The 20,352-nt window shown below is 43.1% G+C and overlaps 1 protein-coding gene across 2 annotated transcripts; it reads right to left on the bottom strand.

Annotated features, from left to right (window-relative positions):
• Positions 1 to 719: 719 nt before the first annotated feature.
• Positions 720 to 11,974, bottom strand: vwa1 (von Willebrand factor A domain containing 1). 2 transcript variants are annotated; one of them, XR_002840560.2, is made up of 7 exons: positions 11,258 to 11,974; positions 6,636 to 7,190; positions 5,402 to 5,743; positions 5,011 to 5,301; positions 4,268 to 4,537; positions 1,523 to 3,883; positions 720 to 1,112 (listed from the first exon to the last, which is right to left on the bottom strand). XR_002840560.2 is itself a non-coding variant. In XM_023831368.2 (6 exons), the coding sequence occupies exons 1-6, from the start codon at positions 11,340 to 11,342 to the stop codon at positions 3,831 to 3,833; spliced, it is 1,596 nt and encodes a 531-aa protein (XP_023687136.1). In that variant the 5' UTR covers positions 11,343 to 11,974; the 3' UTR covers positions 720 to 3,830. The 2 variants fall into 2 exon arrangements, 1 of the variants encoding a protein (XP_023687136.1); XM_023831368.2 differs by having other exon boundaries at positions 720 to 3,883.
• Between the last annotated feature and the right edge of the window lie 8,378 nt (positions 11,975 to 20,352).

Here is a 20,352-nt window from a genome sequence, read left to right as displayed (position 1 = left end):
AGTGCACTATAGTGTAATACTAATGATCTCTCCATGAAGACATTATGGCACCATTTTAATCCTTCAGTCTAATATTGTCGAACACACACCTCTAGCCTAAGAGAAGCTCCTCTTTCATTTGGCAGAATGTACTGAGGAGGCCCACGATTCCCTGCTATGCCACTGTTAGCACTGTTAGGCACTGCACAATATTGTCACAATCAGACAAGAGTCCCCTCCTGGTGTACCACATACTAAGCCAGAGGAATAACAACCCCCCCCCACCTTGCAGACCTCAGAGATGGCAGAGTTCACAGGGACATCAGGGCAAATCACCATTTTTAATAGCAATCACTCATAACCATCACGATAGATGAAATGAAGACGATTTCACTAGTTTCAAACATAATCTCTTTATCACCTGCAAATAAAAATGACACTTTTTACTTGGTCAAGCAGTTACAAGTTATCCATCTTTTGACAACCACACAACTCACTTAACTGGTATTCCAGCGGCTTTTGGCTGTTGAGGCTACTATTCATCCTTTAATAAGTGCTTTAATTTATGCAACATTCAGAACTAACAGGCAAAATCTGAGGAATATTCCATCACCTATAAAGCAAGAGGCTCAATTGTGGCAGGAGGATCCACTAGAGGAGGGGTGTCAAACAGAAGTCCTGGGGGGCCGGAGCCCTGCACATTTTTGGGTTTCCCCTCATTTAACACACCTGATTCAACTCCTTGTCCTAATCACCACACAGCTCTTGTGGTGTAACAGGGAAAGAACTAAGCTACACAGAGCTCCGGCCCCCCAGGACTGCAGTGTGACACCCCTACACTAGACCAATAAATGCCATTCCTGAGCACTGAGTGAATTTTACTGTAACGTATGACAAGCAAGCCTGCTTTCAGATCATTAGTGGTCGTATCTCATAAACAATAAAAAAATGGACTGAGTTTTGGAAATTTGCTCTTCGATTCCATTTTTTTTTCATTCTATAAATGTGACAAACCTAATGTGTGTATCCTGGAGTGTTGTCACTTCTGAAGAGCTGCTTCCTGGGATTCCTTCCATCATGGGGTGACCACGATTGTGCCAGCAGCCCTCTGCCTGTTATGCAGCCCTCGGTTACTAGGTGCCATAAAATTGAGGAAAGTTACAACAATTCCAGGAGCCCTGAATGACATGCATCCTTAATATTTGGAAGATAATTGGACTGGTCTAGCTTGGGGACCACATATGATGTTCTCTCATGGGGCCCAAAATCTCTAGTCACTTCCCTGCTCAGCTGCATTCCGCTTCGATACAGAATAAAAGTTAATCATTAGCCATAGTCTATAGTTAGACGAATGTTGTATTTGCTGTCAAGTTCTTTTTGTCGCAACTGCAAAGCAACTATGTTAAATATGTTCCCATAAATACACAGTACAATGTACATACAGTGAACCGTTCATGTAAAATATTCCATCCCTTATGTTAGACATTGTTTTCGACCGCATTGGTCTGATGAATTATAAATACAATTAGAGTGATCTACTTACTCATTGACTAGTTGCGTGTGTTTGCCTCTCCTTTTCTGCGGCTGCAGTGTTACTTTCCCTTTAGAACAAATCCGTACTCAGCATAAGCAGATGTTAATATTTGTATTTCCAACAATGGATAGAATGGAGCTGTTCACTTTTTGGCGTCCGTTCCCTTGGCAAATCCCTTTTTCAGCTTTTTATTGTTCTGTGAGACTGTGCTTCAGTTAGCATTAAATCCGAGTCATAACCAGGTTATCTGGAACTGATTATTATTTTTAAGTTGTGATAGGCTTATTTAAGTGGATTTAAACCCAAACCCGCTTTTTGGAATACTCCCCAGTAGGTGTAGATGAGACACAAGATACCAGACTAACTCCAGCAAAACACTGCAAATAGTTTTCTGTGGGGATTGGGATCTTATGTGTTTGAAAAGTCCATCTTAAAAAACAGCTTGGTATGGGCCAGACTCAGGACTGGTTAGCCAACCTCAACAGTGAAGTGTGGTTTCAAAATCACATTCCAGCATATTTTTAGACAGATTTCCAGAAGGACAAGTTCAGAATAGCCCAGTTCCAGGTTGCAAAGGAGCTCTAATTTATCTTGGTAGTCAATTTTTCATAACTAGATCCTAATGTATGGTTTAACTTTTAAATATGCTTCCAAGTCACAAAACATTTGTTCTGTTTACACTGGCTATACAGCATCTGGCTTAGGATACTATTTTTTCAGCTGACATCATAATTTAGTGCTTTAGATGTTCTCATTTTTAATTGTGACATGATTATTAACTGGACTGAAATAGCAGCTACCAGGGGTCTGCATCAGGAAGCAAGATTTATTGCTTAGCTAAATAACTTGCTAGATTTAAGGTACCCCGGTGTAAGTGGGCTTCATCTTCGTTCAATTACATTTAGCCCAGACTACCTTAAATCCGACAAGTTATCTGGCTAAGCAAGAAATTTAGCTGTGTGATATGGGCCCTGGGAGTAAATACTTTTCATGTTTGTTTGTGCAGATATCCTTTATTTTTATTACATGCTATTCTTTCCATCACTGCTATACGAAAAAGACATTTAAATATTCAAACAAAGATGAGCTAGCACAACATTTTTTGGCAAATCCACAAATCATTATTTGTTAAGGACACAAACACATTCAAATGCCATGACAATGTATAAATATTTTTTGAGATTTTTTTTTTTTTACAAAAATGTAGATAACACATGCATGGTAGATGTTTGGAAATGAAAACAAAAATCCTTTAAATGACTTAATCAATGTTAGCAAAAAAAATAGGGGAAGTTTCTCTCTAGTGTGAAGACAAAGTGGCATCTGAAAAGTATCAAAATAGTTACTTAACAATTGAATTAGTCCATATTACATTTGTATTATGCACAAGCATTAAAATACTACATCCTAATAATAATTTCATGCTCTTATCTTTCTGAGTATACTTGCTCAATTGCTTCACTAAACACTAAATCATATAACTGTCATGAAAAGCACCACCAAACTCATCTATCAGCTTAGCTGCAAGTTAAGCCAGCGTACACAGCCATGCTGCTGATCCTACTGCATCTTAGCTCATGTCGACTCTATGCTGAGCTTCCTAAAGGATATCCCAAAAGCCTACGAGCACCATGTTTCACCAGGACCAACTCTGAACTGTTACTTGTAGCTGATCTGGTACATAAAGTACATGCATTGCTCAGCTGAAGCAACTTATAGAGATCTGTCAATAATTTATAGCACCTGCAAATGCCCAGCCTGAGTTGAGACTTTCTAAAGCCTATTAAGAAATGTGGACTTAACCAAAAAACACATGGGACTGAAATAGACATTTATATTTTACAAATATCATGGGAAATGAAAGCAAGACTACTTGGAGGACAGCTGCAGAGTCCTTGTTACCTGTTGTCTTAATTGAAAGATTGCCGTAGAATAGGTGGTAAGAAAGCAAAACGTGTAGGTGGCACTAAATGTGGAAGTTTTCAACAGTTTCTCATATGAGATATGAAAATCAGAGATGAATCAGAGATGCACTGATACCCGGGGGTTCATGTTTGTCTGTGTGTGCGCCTACGTGTCTAAATGATGAGCCAATGAGAATGCGGGTGGTCAGTTGCTGAGTTAAAATGATTCCAGTCCAGCGTTTACAGCTTTAAGTAGGAATTGTGCCCTCTTCTGGAAGCAGGAGCTCTGGCAGCTTCAAACCAATCGTGTTTTACCAGGCGAGCATGTGCACGGGACTCTCCATGTCTGTCCAGTGTCAGAAATTTGAGTCCTTCGCAGCCCCTCCTGGAATTCATGGCCCTTGCACTGTCTGTCAAGCATGTGATTGGGCGAGGCTGTGAGGGCTGTAAGTCCAGGGTGATGGATCTATGATAAGGAACGAAAAGGTAACGATGAGCCTATGAGTCATGAAGATTGAGTAGCTAGACCTGTGATATATCAAGTATGTTTACAGGCAGGCACTAGTGTACAGTCGACCCTTCTGCAGTGCAGTTTTGATATATCGTGGGGTTGGCATAAGAACGTTTTTCAAAAGTCAGCAGATGACAGATTACAAGTTTAGTGAATCATAATTTTTGTGCCGTTTCAGCGCCCTACACTGTACTCAAATCTGAAACGTTTCGCTTCATTCACTGAGCAGACCCCAAGAGGGTCTGGCTACGTGGTTTTCCCAGATTGCGGGGGACCTGCACCCCTAACCCCCACCATGTGGAAGGGCCGACTGTACTTGCAGAAGGTAGAGCAGCTTACCGGGATGGAAGCGGGCGGTGCAGCAGAGTCCGTCTCCTCGGGCAGTGCGGTAGACGGGCGAGACACAAACGCGAGCTCCGGCGGCGGGCAGGTCTGTCAGCAGTGTGGAAAGCGTGCCTCGCGGGAGGAACCGAGAGGAGCTGACGTTCTCACCGGCCCCCTGCCAGGTGACCCAGTAGCCCTGAAGGCCCTCCACACTGCCCTTCCACTGAACCTGCACCGAGTCATGACCCGCTGGAGTCAGCTGCAAATCGGCCAGCGGGAGCAGCTCTGGGAAGGAGAGACCCGGTGAACACAGAGCAGAGGTCAAGGTGGCTGTTCTAAGGCTAAAGGGCTAAAAACATACCATCCTGTGACGCCCAGCATGTCTGGGCTTCTCTTACACAGCAGGTTTTGTTGCACTCTACCAATACACTGAATCAATTCATCTCAATACTAAGGCTGTGTATTGAGCATTGCAAACATTTACAGAGAAATAACATGCCTTGTAATTTACTGCACACTTCTCAGAGTAATTTTGCGTTAAAAGGGGGACACTAATGAAATCCTACTATGTTTCACCTGGAAATCTAATATCTCCTAATCATTGCCATCGCGCTGTGCAATACTGTTATGGAGTGTATTTGCATGCATGTAATATATATTTTTTAATATATATTTTTTTTAACAGTCATATCAACAAAACAGTAGAGTGTAGATATAAACACACATAAGCACACATAAGACGACACAACGCTACTTACCCTCTTGAGTGCACACCTTGACAGACATCGCCCTCTCTTGGCCGGATGAGTGTAGCGCACTCACAGTGACGAGGTACTGCGTGTCAGGCTGCAGCTGGGTCAGCAGGGTGGAGTTATGGTCCCGGGTGACGGTGGTGGCACGCACTTTCCCCTGCGGCAAGGCCGAATACTCCACCACATAGAGCTTCACCGATTCTGGCTGCAGAGGACCCCAACTCACCCTCACGCTCCGCATGCCTGGATTTGACACTGTCACGACAGCTGGGCTCAGCACCTCTTGCTCTGGGGACACTGGGGTAAAAAGAGTAGAAAGGCCAGGGTGGATGGGGTTATGAAGGAAGGTAGAGATGGAACTGCGAGCCCAAAGTGATGGCTTGGCCGCTTCACCTACCTGGCAGAGTGGTGAAGGTGGCAGTGAGGGGCTCCATTGCTGCCACACTGGGCTGTGTGGTCAGCGTGACCTTGTAGGTGGTACCAGGCAGCAGGTGTCTAAGTTCAGCCTGGCTGGCATCTGCTGGGCGAGTCAGCCTCTGGTGCTGAGGCCCTCCAGTGCTGGAACTGGTATCGCGCTCCCCATCCCCTCCTCCAGCTCCTTCTCCTGCTTCCCCGGGTATAACCGGGTCAAGCTGAATGTTGTAGACGCCGGTACCACCGCTCAGGACGGGCCGCCAGTGAAGGCTGGCGCTTCTGGTGGTCACGTCCCGCACATGCAGTCGCTGAGCCCGGATGATCTCTGTCAGCGGAAGACAGATGCATCATGGGTATAAGAGGTATAGAATCACTGGCAATGCAGACCACGTATAAATGTGCGGCAGTCATCTATAACCTACACCAGCGGTACTCCTGATGCAGACCGAACTGCAAGTTAATCCAGACCCAGCCGATAATGCACCTTAAGAATCAATATGATTAATGTAAAAAGGCTTAAAGCAGTTTGAAGTACAAAAATACAATATAGAACCACCAAACTTTGCACACACATGTCGTCATAATCCTCCTCCCTCCCCATGGATTGACAATGTCGAAACAATCAGTGAGAGTTAAAAACCAGTCTTTGCATTATGTTCCCATTATTGCTATATATTTATATATAATATCGAAAGTTACTGTTAATTCTTTAACAATAGATCATGAAAAGCTGTTCTGTCATTGAACATTGTTCCGGACCTCCTGACGTAGAGCAAAAATCTGCAAAATCGTGAACTTTGATCACAACGTCTGAGGACTAATAGCCTAGACTGACATGTCGTTCAGTTTCTTGTCTTGAGCGTTGAATTTAGCTGCATGTTGGTGCACAGACCCACTGCTATGTGGGTCTCTGCATTTCAGTTGGCCACTCTGCTCCTGGCCATAGAGAAGCCCTCTATAAATACCCCCCTCTAGCATACATGGTGCAAGAAATGGTGGCCAAGGTGGTGGGGGGGGGTCTTTATTAATAGCCCCTCTCTTCCATTCCAGTATTTCTCCGTCTTCTGTGGCCCCTTCTGTCTGGCAGGATGTGACCGTTAGCTGTGACTTCATGCAGCCCAGCTCAGTGTATCAGCGGCATAGTGTTTCAACAGATGCTATTAATATGATTTGGCGCCCCCCAGCCACCCGAGCCTCTCCGGGCACGTTGCCCTCACCGATGATGGCATCCCGCAGTTCTTTGATGATGATGCTCATGTCATCGATGTCCACGAAGTAAAGGTGGCTGTCAGTGGGCGGGGTAACCACCTGCTGCAGCACTCTGTAGTTGCTGTGTCCCGTGGAAACAGCCAGCACTGCCACGCCCTCCTGCCTCAGAGCCGCCATCGGAGCCTCCACCGGCCCAGGCTGCAAGCCGTCGGTGAGCCACAGCAGCACCCGCGGGAGCCCCGGCCGCCCCCCGCCGGCCGCGCCCGGCCGGAGCACCTGCTGAGCCATTTTCAGGGCCGCCTCTGTATTGGTGTCCCCGCGCACCTGTTTGGCAGCCTTCAGGGCCTCCTGCAAGCCTTGCTGACTCGTGTGCGTGTCGAAACCGAACTCCAGGCGCGGCTGGGTTCCCACCTGCAGCAGCGCCACTCGCACCTGGTCGGCGCCCAACGAGAAGGGGGACAGCAGCTCAGACAGGAAGCTCAGCATCTGCGCGTACTCGTAGGACGAAACGCTGCCCGAGGAGTCGAGCAGGAAGAGGAGGTCACCCTCACAGCAGCTTAACACTGAGGAAGAGAAGGAGGTGGAGAGAGGAAGGCCGGATTACTGATACGGCTGGGGGGGGGGGGGGGGGGGGCAGATTTATAGATTTACAGACAAATGCCTGAGACTTAGAGATAATGGTGGAGGCAGGAATGGAGCTGCACAGGAAGGTGCAGAGTAACAGATGAAACAACGAAAGGGACCAGCTGAGGCAGGGCAGAAAGCAGCACTGGCTACACTGCAGCACTGGCTACACTGCAGCACTGGCTACACTGCAGCACTGGCTACACTGCAGCACTGGCTACACTGTTCTCAGAAAGGAGTGTAACAAGCTCTCATCCTTTGACTTATAAATCTAATTATTTCCATAAAATTAGTTCAGAAGGTGAACATTTGGAAATTGAGAACTTCCATGATACGTATTATGGTGAAAATGACTATGCATTCCAGACCAACACTTAAAAATGAACCTATAGATACATAATTATTAAGAATATAGTCAATGTTTTGCATAATTTCCTTAAAGGCTAACTAGTAACGTCATGTAATAATGTATAAATAAAATGAAGTATAAATGGTGTTTTGTCTTTAAGGGTGGCTTAGTGTGTAACATTGTTACCCTGCACTTCCCAGGTTGAATCCCGCAGCAAACGAATGTGGAATTTGGACGTTCACTCCGTGTTGTGCGCAGTACTCTAGTTTCATTCTGCAGTCCAAAGACATGCTGTTAGGGTAACCGCTGTGTGTAAACGGCCTGCAGTGCGCATATATCCCCCCTGGAATCCCCTGCTCTAGGCTGCCTGGGAAAGACCCCCCCCCCCCCCCCCACAATGGAATCGGTAAATGGATGAATGGGTGAGTGACAAAACATCCTAAGGCAAGTCATAAAACAACTATATGTACGGGGGCAGAGACCAGAGGTGAGGGACCAGCGGTCAGTTGGTGCCTGGAGACAGTGCTGATGCTGATGAATGAAACACAGGAGCTTCTAAGGGGTTTGTATGAAGCCAAAAACCTCTCATCCCCGATTTGCCTCATTTCCGAACAAAAAAGTTTGGACATAAAAAATGGTCTTTGGAAATGGGAAATTTTGACTCGAGGGACTGGAAAAGTGACTATTTGGACACGAACTGTTAGAAAATAGAGGGCTGGATGTGCTGTTATTATATGTCATTGTTTGTACTGAGAAGTCCATGTGTAAGCAGGCAGACTTACACACCACCTTCCTCCACATCGACAAGGATGCAGAAGTAAAGCGTTCACACTTTGCTTTATCAGTGAGAGAACAGAGTAAGGAAATCGAAAGAGGGAAGGAAATCAAGAACCTGGACCGACATACTGAGGAGACAACCAAGAGGAGCTCTTTGGTAGGGGGTTAGCTACAAGAATTGGGGAGATTCTAAGAAAGCAATGGGTGTTACATAAGTGAGATAAGCATGAACAGGAAATTGTGCCACCAAAGGCCTTCAAGAAAACCAAAGGTCTTCAAGGAAGCAATATCCAGCATGTGTGTCTGGGTTTGCTTGTACTCTAACCCTCCACCAACAATGAGAGGAGAGTTCATCACACGAGATAGAAAGGTGAAGCTTAAACAGCATCAATCAGACCAGACAGTGAGGTGCTTCACATAAACATGAAGGACAGAGACAGCACAGCAGCACAAGCATACAAAAGTAATACTAAACTGGAGGCAGTTTCTCTGGTAATGAATGACTTACGCATTACAACAGTTGGAAGTCCAAACATAATGGGGGACAGAGCTGCTGTACCTTTGAGTATTAGACTTAACCTGAAATACTTCAGTATAATTACATATAGGTGCAATCTTCAAAATGGTATACAGTCGCATTGTCACGTCAAGTCATGTCCATTCATCGATTTGTCCATTTATCCACCTAACACCTTCACATTGAAATTCTACATGTTTGTCGCCGCTCATGAATTGTCACATTAGGTGAATCGTTATTTCATCCGCTTGTCCGTACGCTACCCACGTTGGAAACGAAACATGACGGTGACCAAACAGCTTCTATCAATCTCGTGCCTTTCCGAGTGAGTCCGTAAAAGGGCAGACCTCGAGATCCCCTCCTCGTATATAATCCTCGCTGTTTACTTGCTCTCTGTCTTTGTCGAGATTGTCAGCCCTTTGAGGAATTCCGTGGCTCTGGCCAGCCTGAGGGAACTTTGGCCTTAAACTCCAAGTGGGAGGAGGAATGCAGCTTCTGTGCTTCTTAAGGCGCCTCGGCCGTCTCCTCCCTCTCCACCTCCGTTTGGATGCCACACACCAGTCATTCTACCCCAAATACATTCTGATGTTTCTTCATATATCATTGGGTCATTATGAAATGTATTCTAATAAGCATTTTCATGGTTAATCTTCATCTATATGTGCTCTAGTAGCCATGTATTAAAATATTCATCCGCAGCACGGCTGACACAGCAGTCAGTCACACAAAGTCACTGTCGAGAACCTGACCACAAACATCGAACATATACAATTATGAATTTGATCTAAACCCTACAAACTACGTAAGTAGTTTTATACATGCTAGCCCATACTGAAGCAGCTACATTGACGTTTTATACCTTAAGTATCAAAGGTTTGGGCACATTGCAGTATTCTATGAGCGTAACCTCTTCTTTCCACACTCATCACCCAGAGATAAGATGCATGAACTTCTTGTTAATCATAAACCTGAAAAAGCACATAGAAACATAGTCTTGCTAGTAAAAGGGTGGAACCTAGTGTGTCAGCTTTGGCCCAAGTTAGAGGAACTTTACAAGCAAGGCGAAGGGGGTGGGAGGGTGGCATGAGTAGACACTTACTTCACCTCCCACTAAAAGCTTCCATGCTTCTGAGAAGCACTAGGGCCTCAAGTGGGATCGTTAACCTTCGGTAGCAAAGAATCCTGATCCCCAATGGGACGGGTCCCCTGACTCATAATGCCGCACAGTCATTAACGTCCAGCAATATCTGCCTCATGACCTTTAGATGTACAGGAAAACAGAGCTTTTGCTGTTACATCAACAATGAATTCAGCTTTCTGTTCTATGTCCATAACTGCAGCAGCACAGCAGAAAATCTCATTTTTAATTCGTTCATTCCTGTCCAACCAGCTAGCAGCTGAACGACAGGAGCCTGTGCCGAGTGTCACCACCTGCTTTTTAAAAACTCATCTTCCTTGGACATTCCCATGGATATTAATGGCCCTTGGTGGTGAATTCAATTTTTAATTTTAATGTTTGTGGCAAGCAACAAACATTGGCCAGTTAGGTCAGCTGTAATTAAGATGATTTACCCAATTAAGTCGCTGTACCCAAATTAACACTAATAGTACTACACAATATGCATTATTAATAAACTACATACCTCATTTAGAGACATTGAAATCTAAGTATAGGCCTACAGGCCAGCCCTTGTGTGCCTGCAGGCTCCTATAATTACTCTAAGCAGCCACTATCTGGTATTTACAGTGAGAGTAGTTCATCTGGTCGTCTATTTGGTTCTTTGGTGTAACACAACTATTATTCAGTTGTTAGACAGTTATGACATATAGTTTTCTAATGGGTATTTTCTTTAGCTGCAGCTAAACAAGCGGCAGGACCAGCTAACTGGTGACATCACTGTGTTTATGAGTAACATCACTGTACTCAGTTTAATTAATTAACCTTCAGTTAAATATCCTTTTAGTCAGTAATCATACTACAGAAAATTATACTGATCTGGTTACTGGCGTTATTTTTATCTCCCAAATACCATTCCAGGCATAATTATTTTATTGCACTTTTTTGTATGAAACATTTAAATTAACCTAACAGAAAATTGCAGGAATATATTGTCACAGCTATACCTAATATTTAGAGTTCTGATTTCCAAGAATCCTCTATCAGCATTGTCAATTCCAATACAAACCAAGTGCATATCATAGACAGTAAGGATTAAATGCTTTATAATCAATTACACTGTGTTCCTTGAGCAACAGCTGGCCTGTAATGAATTCTTCCATATACAATCTTTTTTCCCCCCACTGTCTTTAGATTCTTCCGCTCTTATCTTGATGTAACCCGTCTTTCAAAATGTAAAGCTCACCTGCGTCCGGCTCCGACTTCTCCGTATTAATCGGCTGGAGAAACGCACCCATGAAAATCCACGTCAGTAAAAGTACGCTATCCATTTGCAGGTCAGCTTTTGTATACAATAAGATAACTTTTTGGAAAAAAAATTTGGGAAACACGCAGAAGCTTTGTCAAAATCGGTGTCCAGTGCTCCAGAACCGCCTGTCCTCCTCGAGATCCGCGCTCCTTTCCTCGGTATTGGTGGGCATGGACAATGTACAGCGGCTTAACATTCAGGCACAATTGCACAACCCATGTCGCTGCGATACCATTTCTTTCCGTCTCATTTTGTGCTTTGTCCAGTTAGTCACTCCGCAAACACCTGCGTCCTTACTCCGGCTTTTCTTTTCTCAGCCACGCTGGACGGGACTTGCAACACTTCAGCCTTTAACTCAGGACGGGACTTCACCCTCCTGTATTTGCCGAGCGTCCCTCGTTTACCTCACTTTCTCAGCCTTGATCCTGCCTCTCTTCCACTCCAAGTGTGCAGAACAAGGCGTTTCTGAACTTGCGCCCGATTTCTAAAGAGCTTTTATACGCATCATTTAAACACGTCCTACTTCAGGTTTGCAGGACACTATGGGGTGTGTAGTACCTCCCTCACACCCCCACATTTTAAGTCAAAGTCAAATTACAATGTTTGTTAACTGATGGATTTTTTTGGACATCACGTAAGGTTGCACTTGCATCTGGGCAACAATGCATGTGCTGTTAAGTCTGAATGAATGTCTGCTTAAATATAAGTGCATGTATACGGGTCAGGAACGTGCTAGATCTAGTACTAAACACTATAAAAACAAGATAAACTGGGGTGGGTGGTGTGTCTGTCTGTGTCTGTGTGATTAGATTTATATACTAACCTGTTATTTTGACATTGTGGGGACCATTTTTCAAGGTCCCCACAACGATTTGTGAATGCAATCAAAAAAATAAAAACGCCAAAAGTATCATATGTAGTCTGGTTATTTATGGGCAAGGTTAGGGCTGGATAGGGGTTAAGCGTTAAGTCGTCATGTAGGGATTATAGTTTTCCCCATAGAAACTCAATTCAATTTATTTTTATATAGCGCCTTTGACAACAGAGTCGTCCCAAATCGCTTTACATGGATGTCTTGTGATACATAAAACATCATTGGAGAGTAATACAGAACAGGAAAAAGAAAGGAAAGAAATTAAATAAAGAAAGCCAGAAGACAAAGGAGGAGAGGAACCAAAAATTCCCAAGTAAGGAATGGAGAGTCCCCACAAAGATATAATTACAAACCTGTATGTGTGTGTGTGTGTGTGTGTGTGTGTGTGTGTGTGTGTGTGTGTATTCGTACGTTTTTGCAATTGAGGGAATGTTCGTAAGAACAGTAATAGTCGGATTTATAAAACCCGTACAGACGCTCCTCTACTTACAAACCATCAACGTGTCTTAAATGAATCCCTGCAAAGCTACCATTGTAACTTAGGCGAGTGAACAAGTCTGCTCCGGACCATGTAACTGTCTCGCTTATTTAAGCATTGTCTCAAGGAACATCTGACGTGTGGGAACAGATTCCCAAAAGATCTTTCCCTGGGGGGTATTCAATGAAAGTAGCTAAAGAAAGCAAAACTTTCCCAAAAAAGTCAAACTCAAACTAGCACCATCTCTAAACTTGGCCTAATCCTTGTTTACATAGAACAAACCTGCTCTGAGCAGGTTTGAGGGTTTGGATGTGCTGCTATGACAACACATCCAGCAAGTGTTTCGAAAAACCGACAAAATCCAGGATCATGCCAAATTGTCAACAATTACATCTGGCTAAATCCACGTATGAAAAATACCCCCCTGGTATGTAGCTAATGTTTATTAGTTTTTGGTATTAAGTTCCCTATTTTCTGTGCATGTTAATTGTTAAGTTTCTCCACCTGTGGCTTGTTTCCTTGTACTGTGCTCATTGGTTAATTGCCTTGATGACTCACACCTGCCTTTTGATAGCTCTAGTTATTTGTGACATTAAGTGCCTGCTTTTTGTCCTGCTCCTCAGTCTGCCATTGTAAATGTTACAGTGTCTTTGTTCCTTTGTTCTCCTGACATGTGCTGCATGTGACCTTATTACACACGCTCCTTAACATGCCTGTTACATGTGCACACATGTTGGTACATACTTTGACTTTTCAGTACACACATCTCTAACTTTGGATGCACTCAACACAAATATTGAATGTTAGTTGTAGATTAGATATAATAAATGTTTCTGTATGTATTACCGTGCATTTCGCTAAACTGTAAATGCAACTTAGAAGCACAAAATATATAGTATTAGTCAAAAGTCTGGAAACACCAAGCCGGCTACAAAGGAGAGGGATAGTGTTGCATCACTTGACAGAGGCACCTGACCGAGACACAACAGAGACGGTTTTGAAGGAGTTTGACCAGAGAGTGAAAGAAAAGCAGGCAATGAGAGCTCAGATCATATGGGACACCCTTCAGGACAGCTGGAGAAGCATCACAGGAGGCCTGCTCATGAAACTGGCGTAGAGGAGACAGTGGGGTCAGCCAATCCCTGCAGGTTAAGGGCCTTGCTCAAGGGCCCAATGGTGGGATCACTCTGCTGATGCAGGGATTTGAACCAGCAACCTTCTGTGTCCCAACCCACAGAGCTCTCACCCCTAACAAATTATTTTTTTCTTGTTGCAAATGATGCCCATATGATCTTCATGTTGGTGTGAAAGTCTGCTAGCTTAGTCATTTCAAAGACCCCCCTTCGTTTCCAGCAACCATCCAATACAGCCGTGTGTTTTTTGACTCAACCACTAGAACACTTCATAAAGCTAATCGATATCTCATTGACTTTTATAAACTAATTAAATTAATCAGTTAAGTGAGCTGGGGGTCAGATGTAATGAATTAATGGAACGGCTGAGGTGTCCCTGAGGAGAGGTTTGGGAACTGAAGTGATGTTCATCCAGCCATCCAACTAGATATCAGTAACGTTTTGGAAAACAGAAGAAATTCTTACTAGTTTTTATTGTGGTAATTTGCACATGTTCTAACGCTATATTGTGTTTATTGTTCTGAGCAAAAGTGCACTTACTACCCGGATAACTAGCTTTACACATTTCTTTTGACTACCTAAGTCTTTTGCACTGTACTCTGTCTGTATGTGTGCCCTGGGTGTGCCCCAGCCTCAAGATTATGACTAACATGAATGTTTCTAAAAATAAAAGCATCATGCGTGGATCCAGGCCAACGTGTAACATTTGTTAAAACCATGCTGTTAATAGCATGAGTACGTTAATGGAATGAAGCTGCTTTCTTTTCACAAAAGCAGCTTATATTAACGGTGCTTTTATTGCAATGTGTGTGCAGTTAGTAGCACTGAATACATTAGGATAGCCAGTCATTGCTGCAAATTGCCATAGGGATACTTAATATACTGTCCTGATAGTCAGTTACTTGAGGAGTACTGGAACCCAGTGTGGACTGGGATATCCCTAATCTGTCAGGCAATTCCCACTGGTGCGGTATGTTCCTCACACATCACACAATTCCATCAGAATCGCTCTTGATATTGCAAAATGACTGATAAGCCACAAATAATCATTAAGATCTCCTCCCTCCATTCATATTTCATATTCATGTCAAAGATAATTATGCCACGATATTGTTGTGTGTTGCATTCTTACACACGGCCTTTTTATACCTATTACATGTGGGTACATGCATGCTGTGCCTATACTTCGGCTTTTCACTACACACAACTGGACACAATAAATGTATTTCTAAATATATTGGTATATATAAAGATATAATGAAATATATTCATTCACTCAACAGAAATGCTAGATGCTAGTTGTATATCAGATATAATAAAAATGTTTCTGTGTTTATTAAGATGCATTTCACCAAGTGTTAAAACTAACTGTAATATGCATCTTAGAAGAACATTTCTCCAGATGTTGCATTTTCTATTCCCTCTAAAACATTAGTTTGGCTGGATCATTCATAATTTCGTAAATGTGTGAACCTTTTCAGGAACAGAAAAAGTTTCCATATAAATCCCAAAATCTTCGGAGAAATGTGTGTGCAAATGTTTCTTGTCTTTTTTGTTTATATATAGCCTTTATAAATGAGCTCCTGGTTTCTAGGCTACTGACCCCTAACTGGTGATGTCTGTAGAACATCATCAGTCGCTACAGCGGAGCCAGTCTGCTTGTTTACATGGATGTTTAGACAGTCATTCCTTCCGAAACATATCTTCCAAAACCTTTTCTTATTATCCTGCACAAACACATCATCAAAAACTTCATAAAGTCCACAGAATGACTTTTCTTTGATCAGTAAAAACACTGGTCTCTTTAGACTTTAAATTAAACCTTAGTTTAATTTAAATAGATCTTGACTGTGTTCAGTTGTGCACTGGCTTTATTCATCGAATGTCATGTTTGCTGCAGGGCTGGACAATATGACGATATTATCGGTAATTGATGATATCGGACAAGCAGCCTGGTGATGATATCTGATAGTGACTAATTAGGATTATCAGCTTTGCTGGGTGAGTAGGCTTAGGCTATACACAAAGCAAGATAATAAAGATTTATATTTTGCTTTCAGTTGTGCCGTCTAGGCAAAGTTTCAAACGTGGTTAAAAATACAAACACACACACACACACACACATTGGCATTATTTTTAATTCCTCATATGGTACGCTACAAATGTCGGTGTATGTAAACATCAGTTGTAACGGAGGTACAATTTATGGTGGTATACTGTATGGCTAGGGTGAACTGTAAGTTTGTGACCCACTTCTGTAGACAGCTTTAGATCATCAGCAATATGTTTTTAAATTATAAGTAAATCGGGCCTGTGGATCGAACCGTCGATATCCTTTCCACTTGGCGACTCTTCACTCCAGCTGTTTAGCACATTATCCATATGATGCTCCTTTTTCATGCCTTCACGTTTTTCTTTTGGCTAAAAAAAAAAAAACATTAAATGCCTTGCTGCATGTTTGCATTTTTGGTTTACATCTCGGGTTTCCTCTGCAGAATCCTCCTTCATCACACCTGCCCAGACATGCAAGCCTCCTCACTCTCATAAGACAGTGATGCATGCATTAAGTCTTGGGGGTAACATTCATAGTCTCATCAGAACCACTCAGCTGCATGCTCATGCAGGCAGACAGGAACATTTCTTCTTGTTGAACTGTGTACATTCCTGAGTTATATGTTACACCCTGTTTGAAGTTGAATTCTATGGCCTGGTGTATATTGGAGTGAATTATGGGTAAATCCCCATAAGAAGATACTGTGCTTTTCCCAGTGTGTCCTGGGGTATGTTTATACAGAGAGTCATCTCTGCTGAATGACTGGGCTCTTTCTGTGAAAATGTAGTGGTGTGCATGCCTCAGAATCATGTCTTTCCTCAAGACTCATGAAAGAAAGTGTTCATCTCCCTATCTCTCACTCTCACGGCCTCTCCCTCACTGCCTCACTGGAACGAGAAGCAGTAACACTGAACAAAGTGTTTGAAATGTCAGCGAGACACAAACCACTTCAGTGGTCTGGCAGCCATTTCTGTATCTAGGAATGAAGAGTTCATTTCACTTCTTTTCCAATAACAAAGAATAATCAGCAGTATTATCACATGTCTGACCAAGACCAATCATTATGCCCTGATAAGAAGTTTATATTTAACTCCATCATTGTGTGAACATGATTCAAGTTGAAATGCAAAATTATTGCCTTTCCATAACCACTTATCCAGTATAGCATCATTGCTGTGTTAGGAAGCACAGACTATAAACTTAAGGACACCCTGCACAGCCAGTTGATCCGTCATATCATAGTAGTTCATCAAACCATAGGCCTGTTTTCACCTGGGAACTGAAGCTACAGTCCTGGGATTCTACTGTGGCACCCAACCTTAAACAGTATAAGTAATGAGTGTTTTACATTTTCCAAACTGAGAGCATGTATGTGAAACCACTGGACTTTCTTAATATTAGTCTAACAGCCTACTGTATGAATTTAGCTTTATTTTGGGTTTATTTCAATGGTTTGCTCTAAGTCAATTATACAGACATCCTATCTGTTCCAGAGACTCTAGGTATCTCCTGTAAATGGACAGCAGCCCCCTGACACCCACGAATGTTAAGCAATGTGCCAGTTGTCAGTTTATTTTGTAGGCAGCCCTTACTACTGTGTGTGTAAGAATGCCACGCACAACATCGTCATGGCATACTTAGCTTTGTTAGAGGACGTGGCAGGAAACCAATTACTTCTGTGCTTAACTATTTTTGTCACTGAATATACAGTATATACATAATTGGAAACATTTTTTGTCTTGTTTAGATTACATACAGTGTTTCCTGTTCCTTTAAGCCAGTTATGTGTGTGGTAGTTTCCTGTTAGAGTATTGCATGAAAGGGCCTATAATATCATAAAAATAAGGTTCTAGTTGGTAATTCTGATTGTCATACAGATCCACACAGCAATAACATTTTGCATTCACTTTAATAATTTTTTGTCTCTCCATGGTTTGATTTACAGTTATTCCTATGTGCCCAATTACATCTCCTTTTGTATTCGTAATTGTTTTGAAATGACTAATTATTTAGTCTCGACTCGACTTTTATCCAAACGTGCAACGTGCATTTGTAAGCAGGGTGAGAGGGTCCTGCAGAAAGGCCCAAGGGGGAAATCACTCTGCCAGCTATGGGATTTGAAACACTCACTTTCCAATCACAAGTGCAGCATCCAAAAGCGATGAGTCACACATCGGCCCCAAGCAGAATTATTAAATGTTTTTTGTTTTGAGCTTGCATGAAGCTACTCACGGCTCAGATTCAAGTACCTGACTGAAGACAGATGTTTCCAGATATAGTTTAAAGGCTGCCCTGACCTTGACTGCAACCGAATTGCATTTTGTTTTATTTTTTAGGAACATATTTTCAGAACAGAAAGAATTATGTGAAGAAGTAATTACCTGTTTTATATCCAAATAACATTTAGGAGAGATTTAATAAAATGATGCCTTTGCAAGGAAAGATAAGCTGGGAGCTATTCTTTTATCACTCATATTTGCAGACTCCATGCATATTGATGCAGATCACTGGTTCTTTCTTGTCCCTGTGTACAGTATTTCGACCAATCACATGGTAATGACGTAATTAGCTCGGTTTAGTCACGCTATCAGCCCTGCTAGTAAGCAGGGTCACGTCAGCATGGTCACGGCTCACATACCTGTAATTTACAATGAAAAATCGTCTGTTTGCGGTTCGGCTTGGTTCTTGGTGGCAGTGGGAAAGCGGCATTAGTTTCACTCTCTACTCTAATCTACTCTTTTCAGCTATACTTCTCAAAATGATTTGACTCCAAACTTTCTGCATACACTGAAACCTGCAAATTACACCCAGGGCTACGCCCATGACCTCAAACATCTACAAATTTGTCCTCCACCCCAAGCCACATGCATGGGCAAAGGCAGGCCTGTAAACAGCCCTCAGCCTGGGGTGTTTGGTGGGTATGGCTGGGAACTGTAGTATCAGCTGTTGCAAAACCTTCCTTTGGTTTGTGGTTTTGGTGCCAGAGATGCCTGTACCTGTACCCCATTTCTCTAGAGTCAAACAAGCAAATCTGGGGGGGAGGGGAGTATTTTGGTGTTTTCCCCTGTTAGAGCTTAAACTCCTAATGAACATGTATGTGTGTGTGATACAAAAAGGGTTTCTGTGCTCTCCACTGCCCCCTAATGGCTGCCAGCTACCATCACACATGCTGCCAGTATGGATATGGATTTATCTCCCCCAGGAGACACACTGTTGTGTGCAGTGAGAATAAGGAACTGCTCCATCTCTTCATGTATCACAATAGCAGTGTCAGTTGTTTTCTTGGTGACACAAAGACACATCTTAGTTTTTGAGTAACGGAATCAATTAACATATTTTTTTTTTGCTGTCATTGTAGGGTGCTACTTCAATTTTGCGGTGATCTGTCTCAAAATGGATTCAATTCTAATTCCTCACCCATTTTTGAGTTATCATCTTAACAAAGGCAAAGAGTCTGTGGTCACGGACTGGCCCCAAAACCATATGCATTCCTTGGGGATCACAATAGGTTTGCCAAATACTAATTCTAAATCTCCTTTTATGCACATGTCGATATTCCAACAAAAATTCCAAGAAACACACTGATATATGAAGTTCATGGCAAATTCAACAATTGTGTTGAAATCCCTTAACCCATAAATTTATGACTACCTATTCCAGTATCAAAAAGCCGTGTGACACTCATACCAGTCTGTCCAGTTTTGTGGCCCACTCCAGTGACAGAAGGGAGATTTGGACATGATGGTGACGTTCATCTGCATTATGGGATTGAATGACCACACCTTGATGACACCATCCACATCAAGACTGGCCACTCTCCTCCCTGAACAGTCTACCCTGAATCAAATACAGAGATAAGTTGAAAAGTTTTGAGCATCAAAAACAATAAAATAAAACTAAAAATGCTGCATGACAACCCTAATATTACAAACTATTAACAGGGTCGAGTCTTTTACCAGCAGAGTTAAAACAGCTGCAATCAATGACTCATATCAACCTGCAATGCATGATGGAGGAGTGATGCTTGCTGTATTCTTCTGGGCTCAGCTTAATAAAGGGCTGCTTAACAAGGCCAGGGCCTTCCTCACTCACTCGGATATGACTGCTTGGTACTCCTGGGCATTCCCGAACACACCAGCGGGGTCTACAAGGAGAGGGCACCTAGTCTGGATCCCAAGCCAGGGTTGAGTGGCTGGAGTCCAGTGAGGCAAACGCAGTTGAGCGGAAGAAGGCTGGCGAGATGGCCACAGATGCGCAGGCAGGAGCTGAAGAGGCAACGACGGCCACAGGCAAGCAGGCAGGAGGTGACAAAGCATCGGCCGAGGGTAAGCAGGCAGACCAGCAGGCGGGAGCCGTCTGGGCAGCACCGGCCTTGGGCGAGCAGGCAGGTGAAGCAGGGCAAGCTGGATGACGGAGAAGCGTGATTCATCACTCTGGAGAATACATCTCCATTGCTCTAGAGTCCAGTGGCAGCGTGCTTTATACCACTGCATC

The sequence above is a fragment of the Paramormyrops kingsleyae genome, chromosome 18, assembly GCF_048594095.1.
Source record: "Paramormyrops kingsleyae isolate MSU_618 chromosome 18, PKINGS_0.4, whole genome shotgun sequence".
Lineage (NCBI taxonomy): Eukaryota > Metazoa > Chordata > Actinopteri > Osteoglossiformes > Mormyridae > Paramormyrops > Paramormyrops kingsleyae.
Note: the sequence above shows the minus strand (reverse complement) of the source record. Positions and strands in the feature narration are given on the sequence as shown.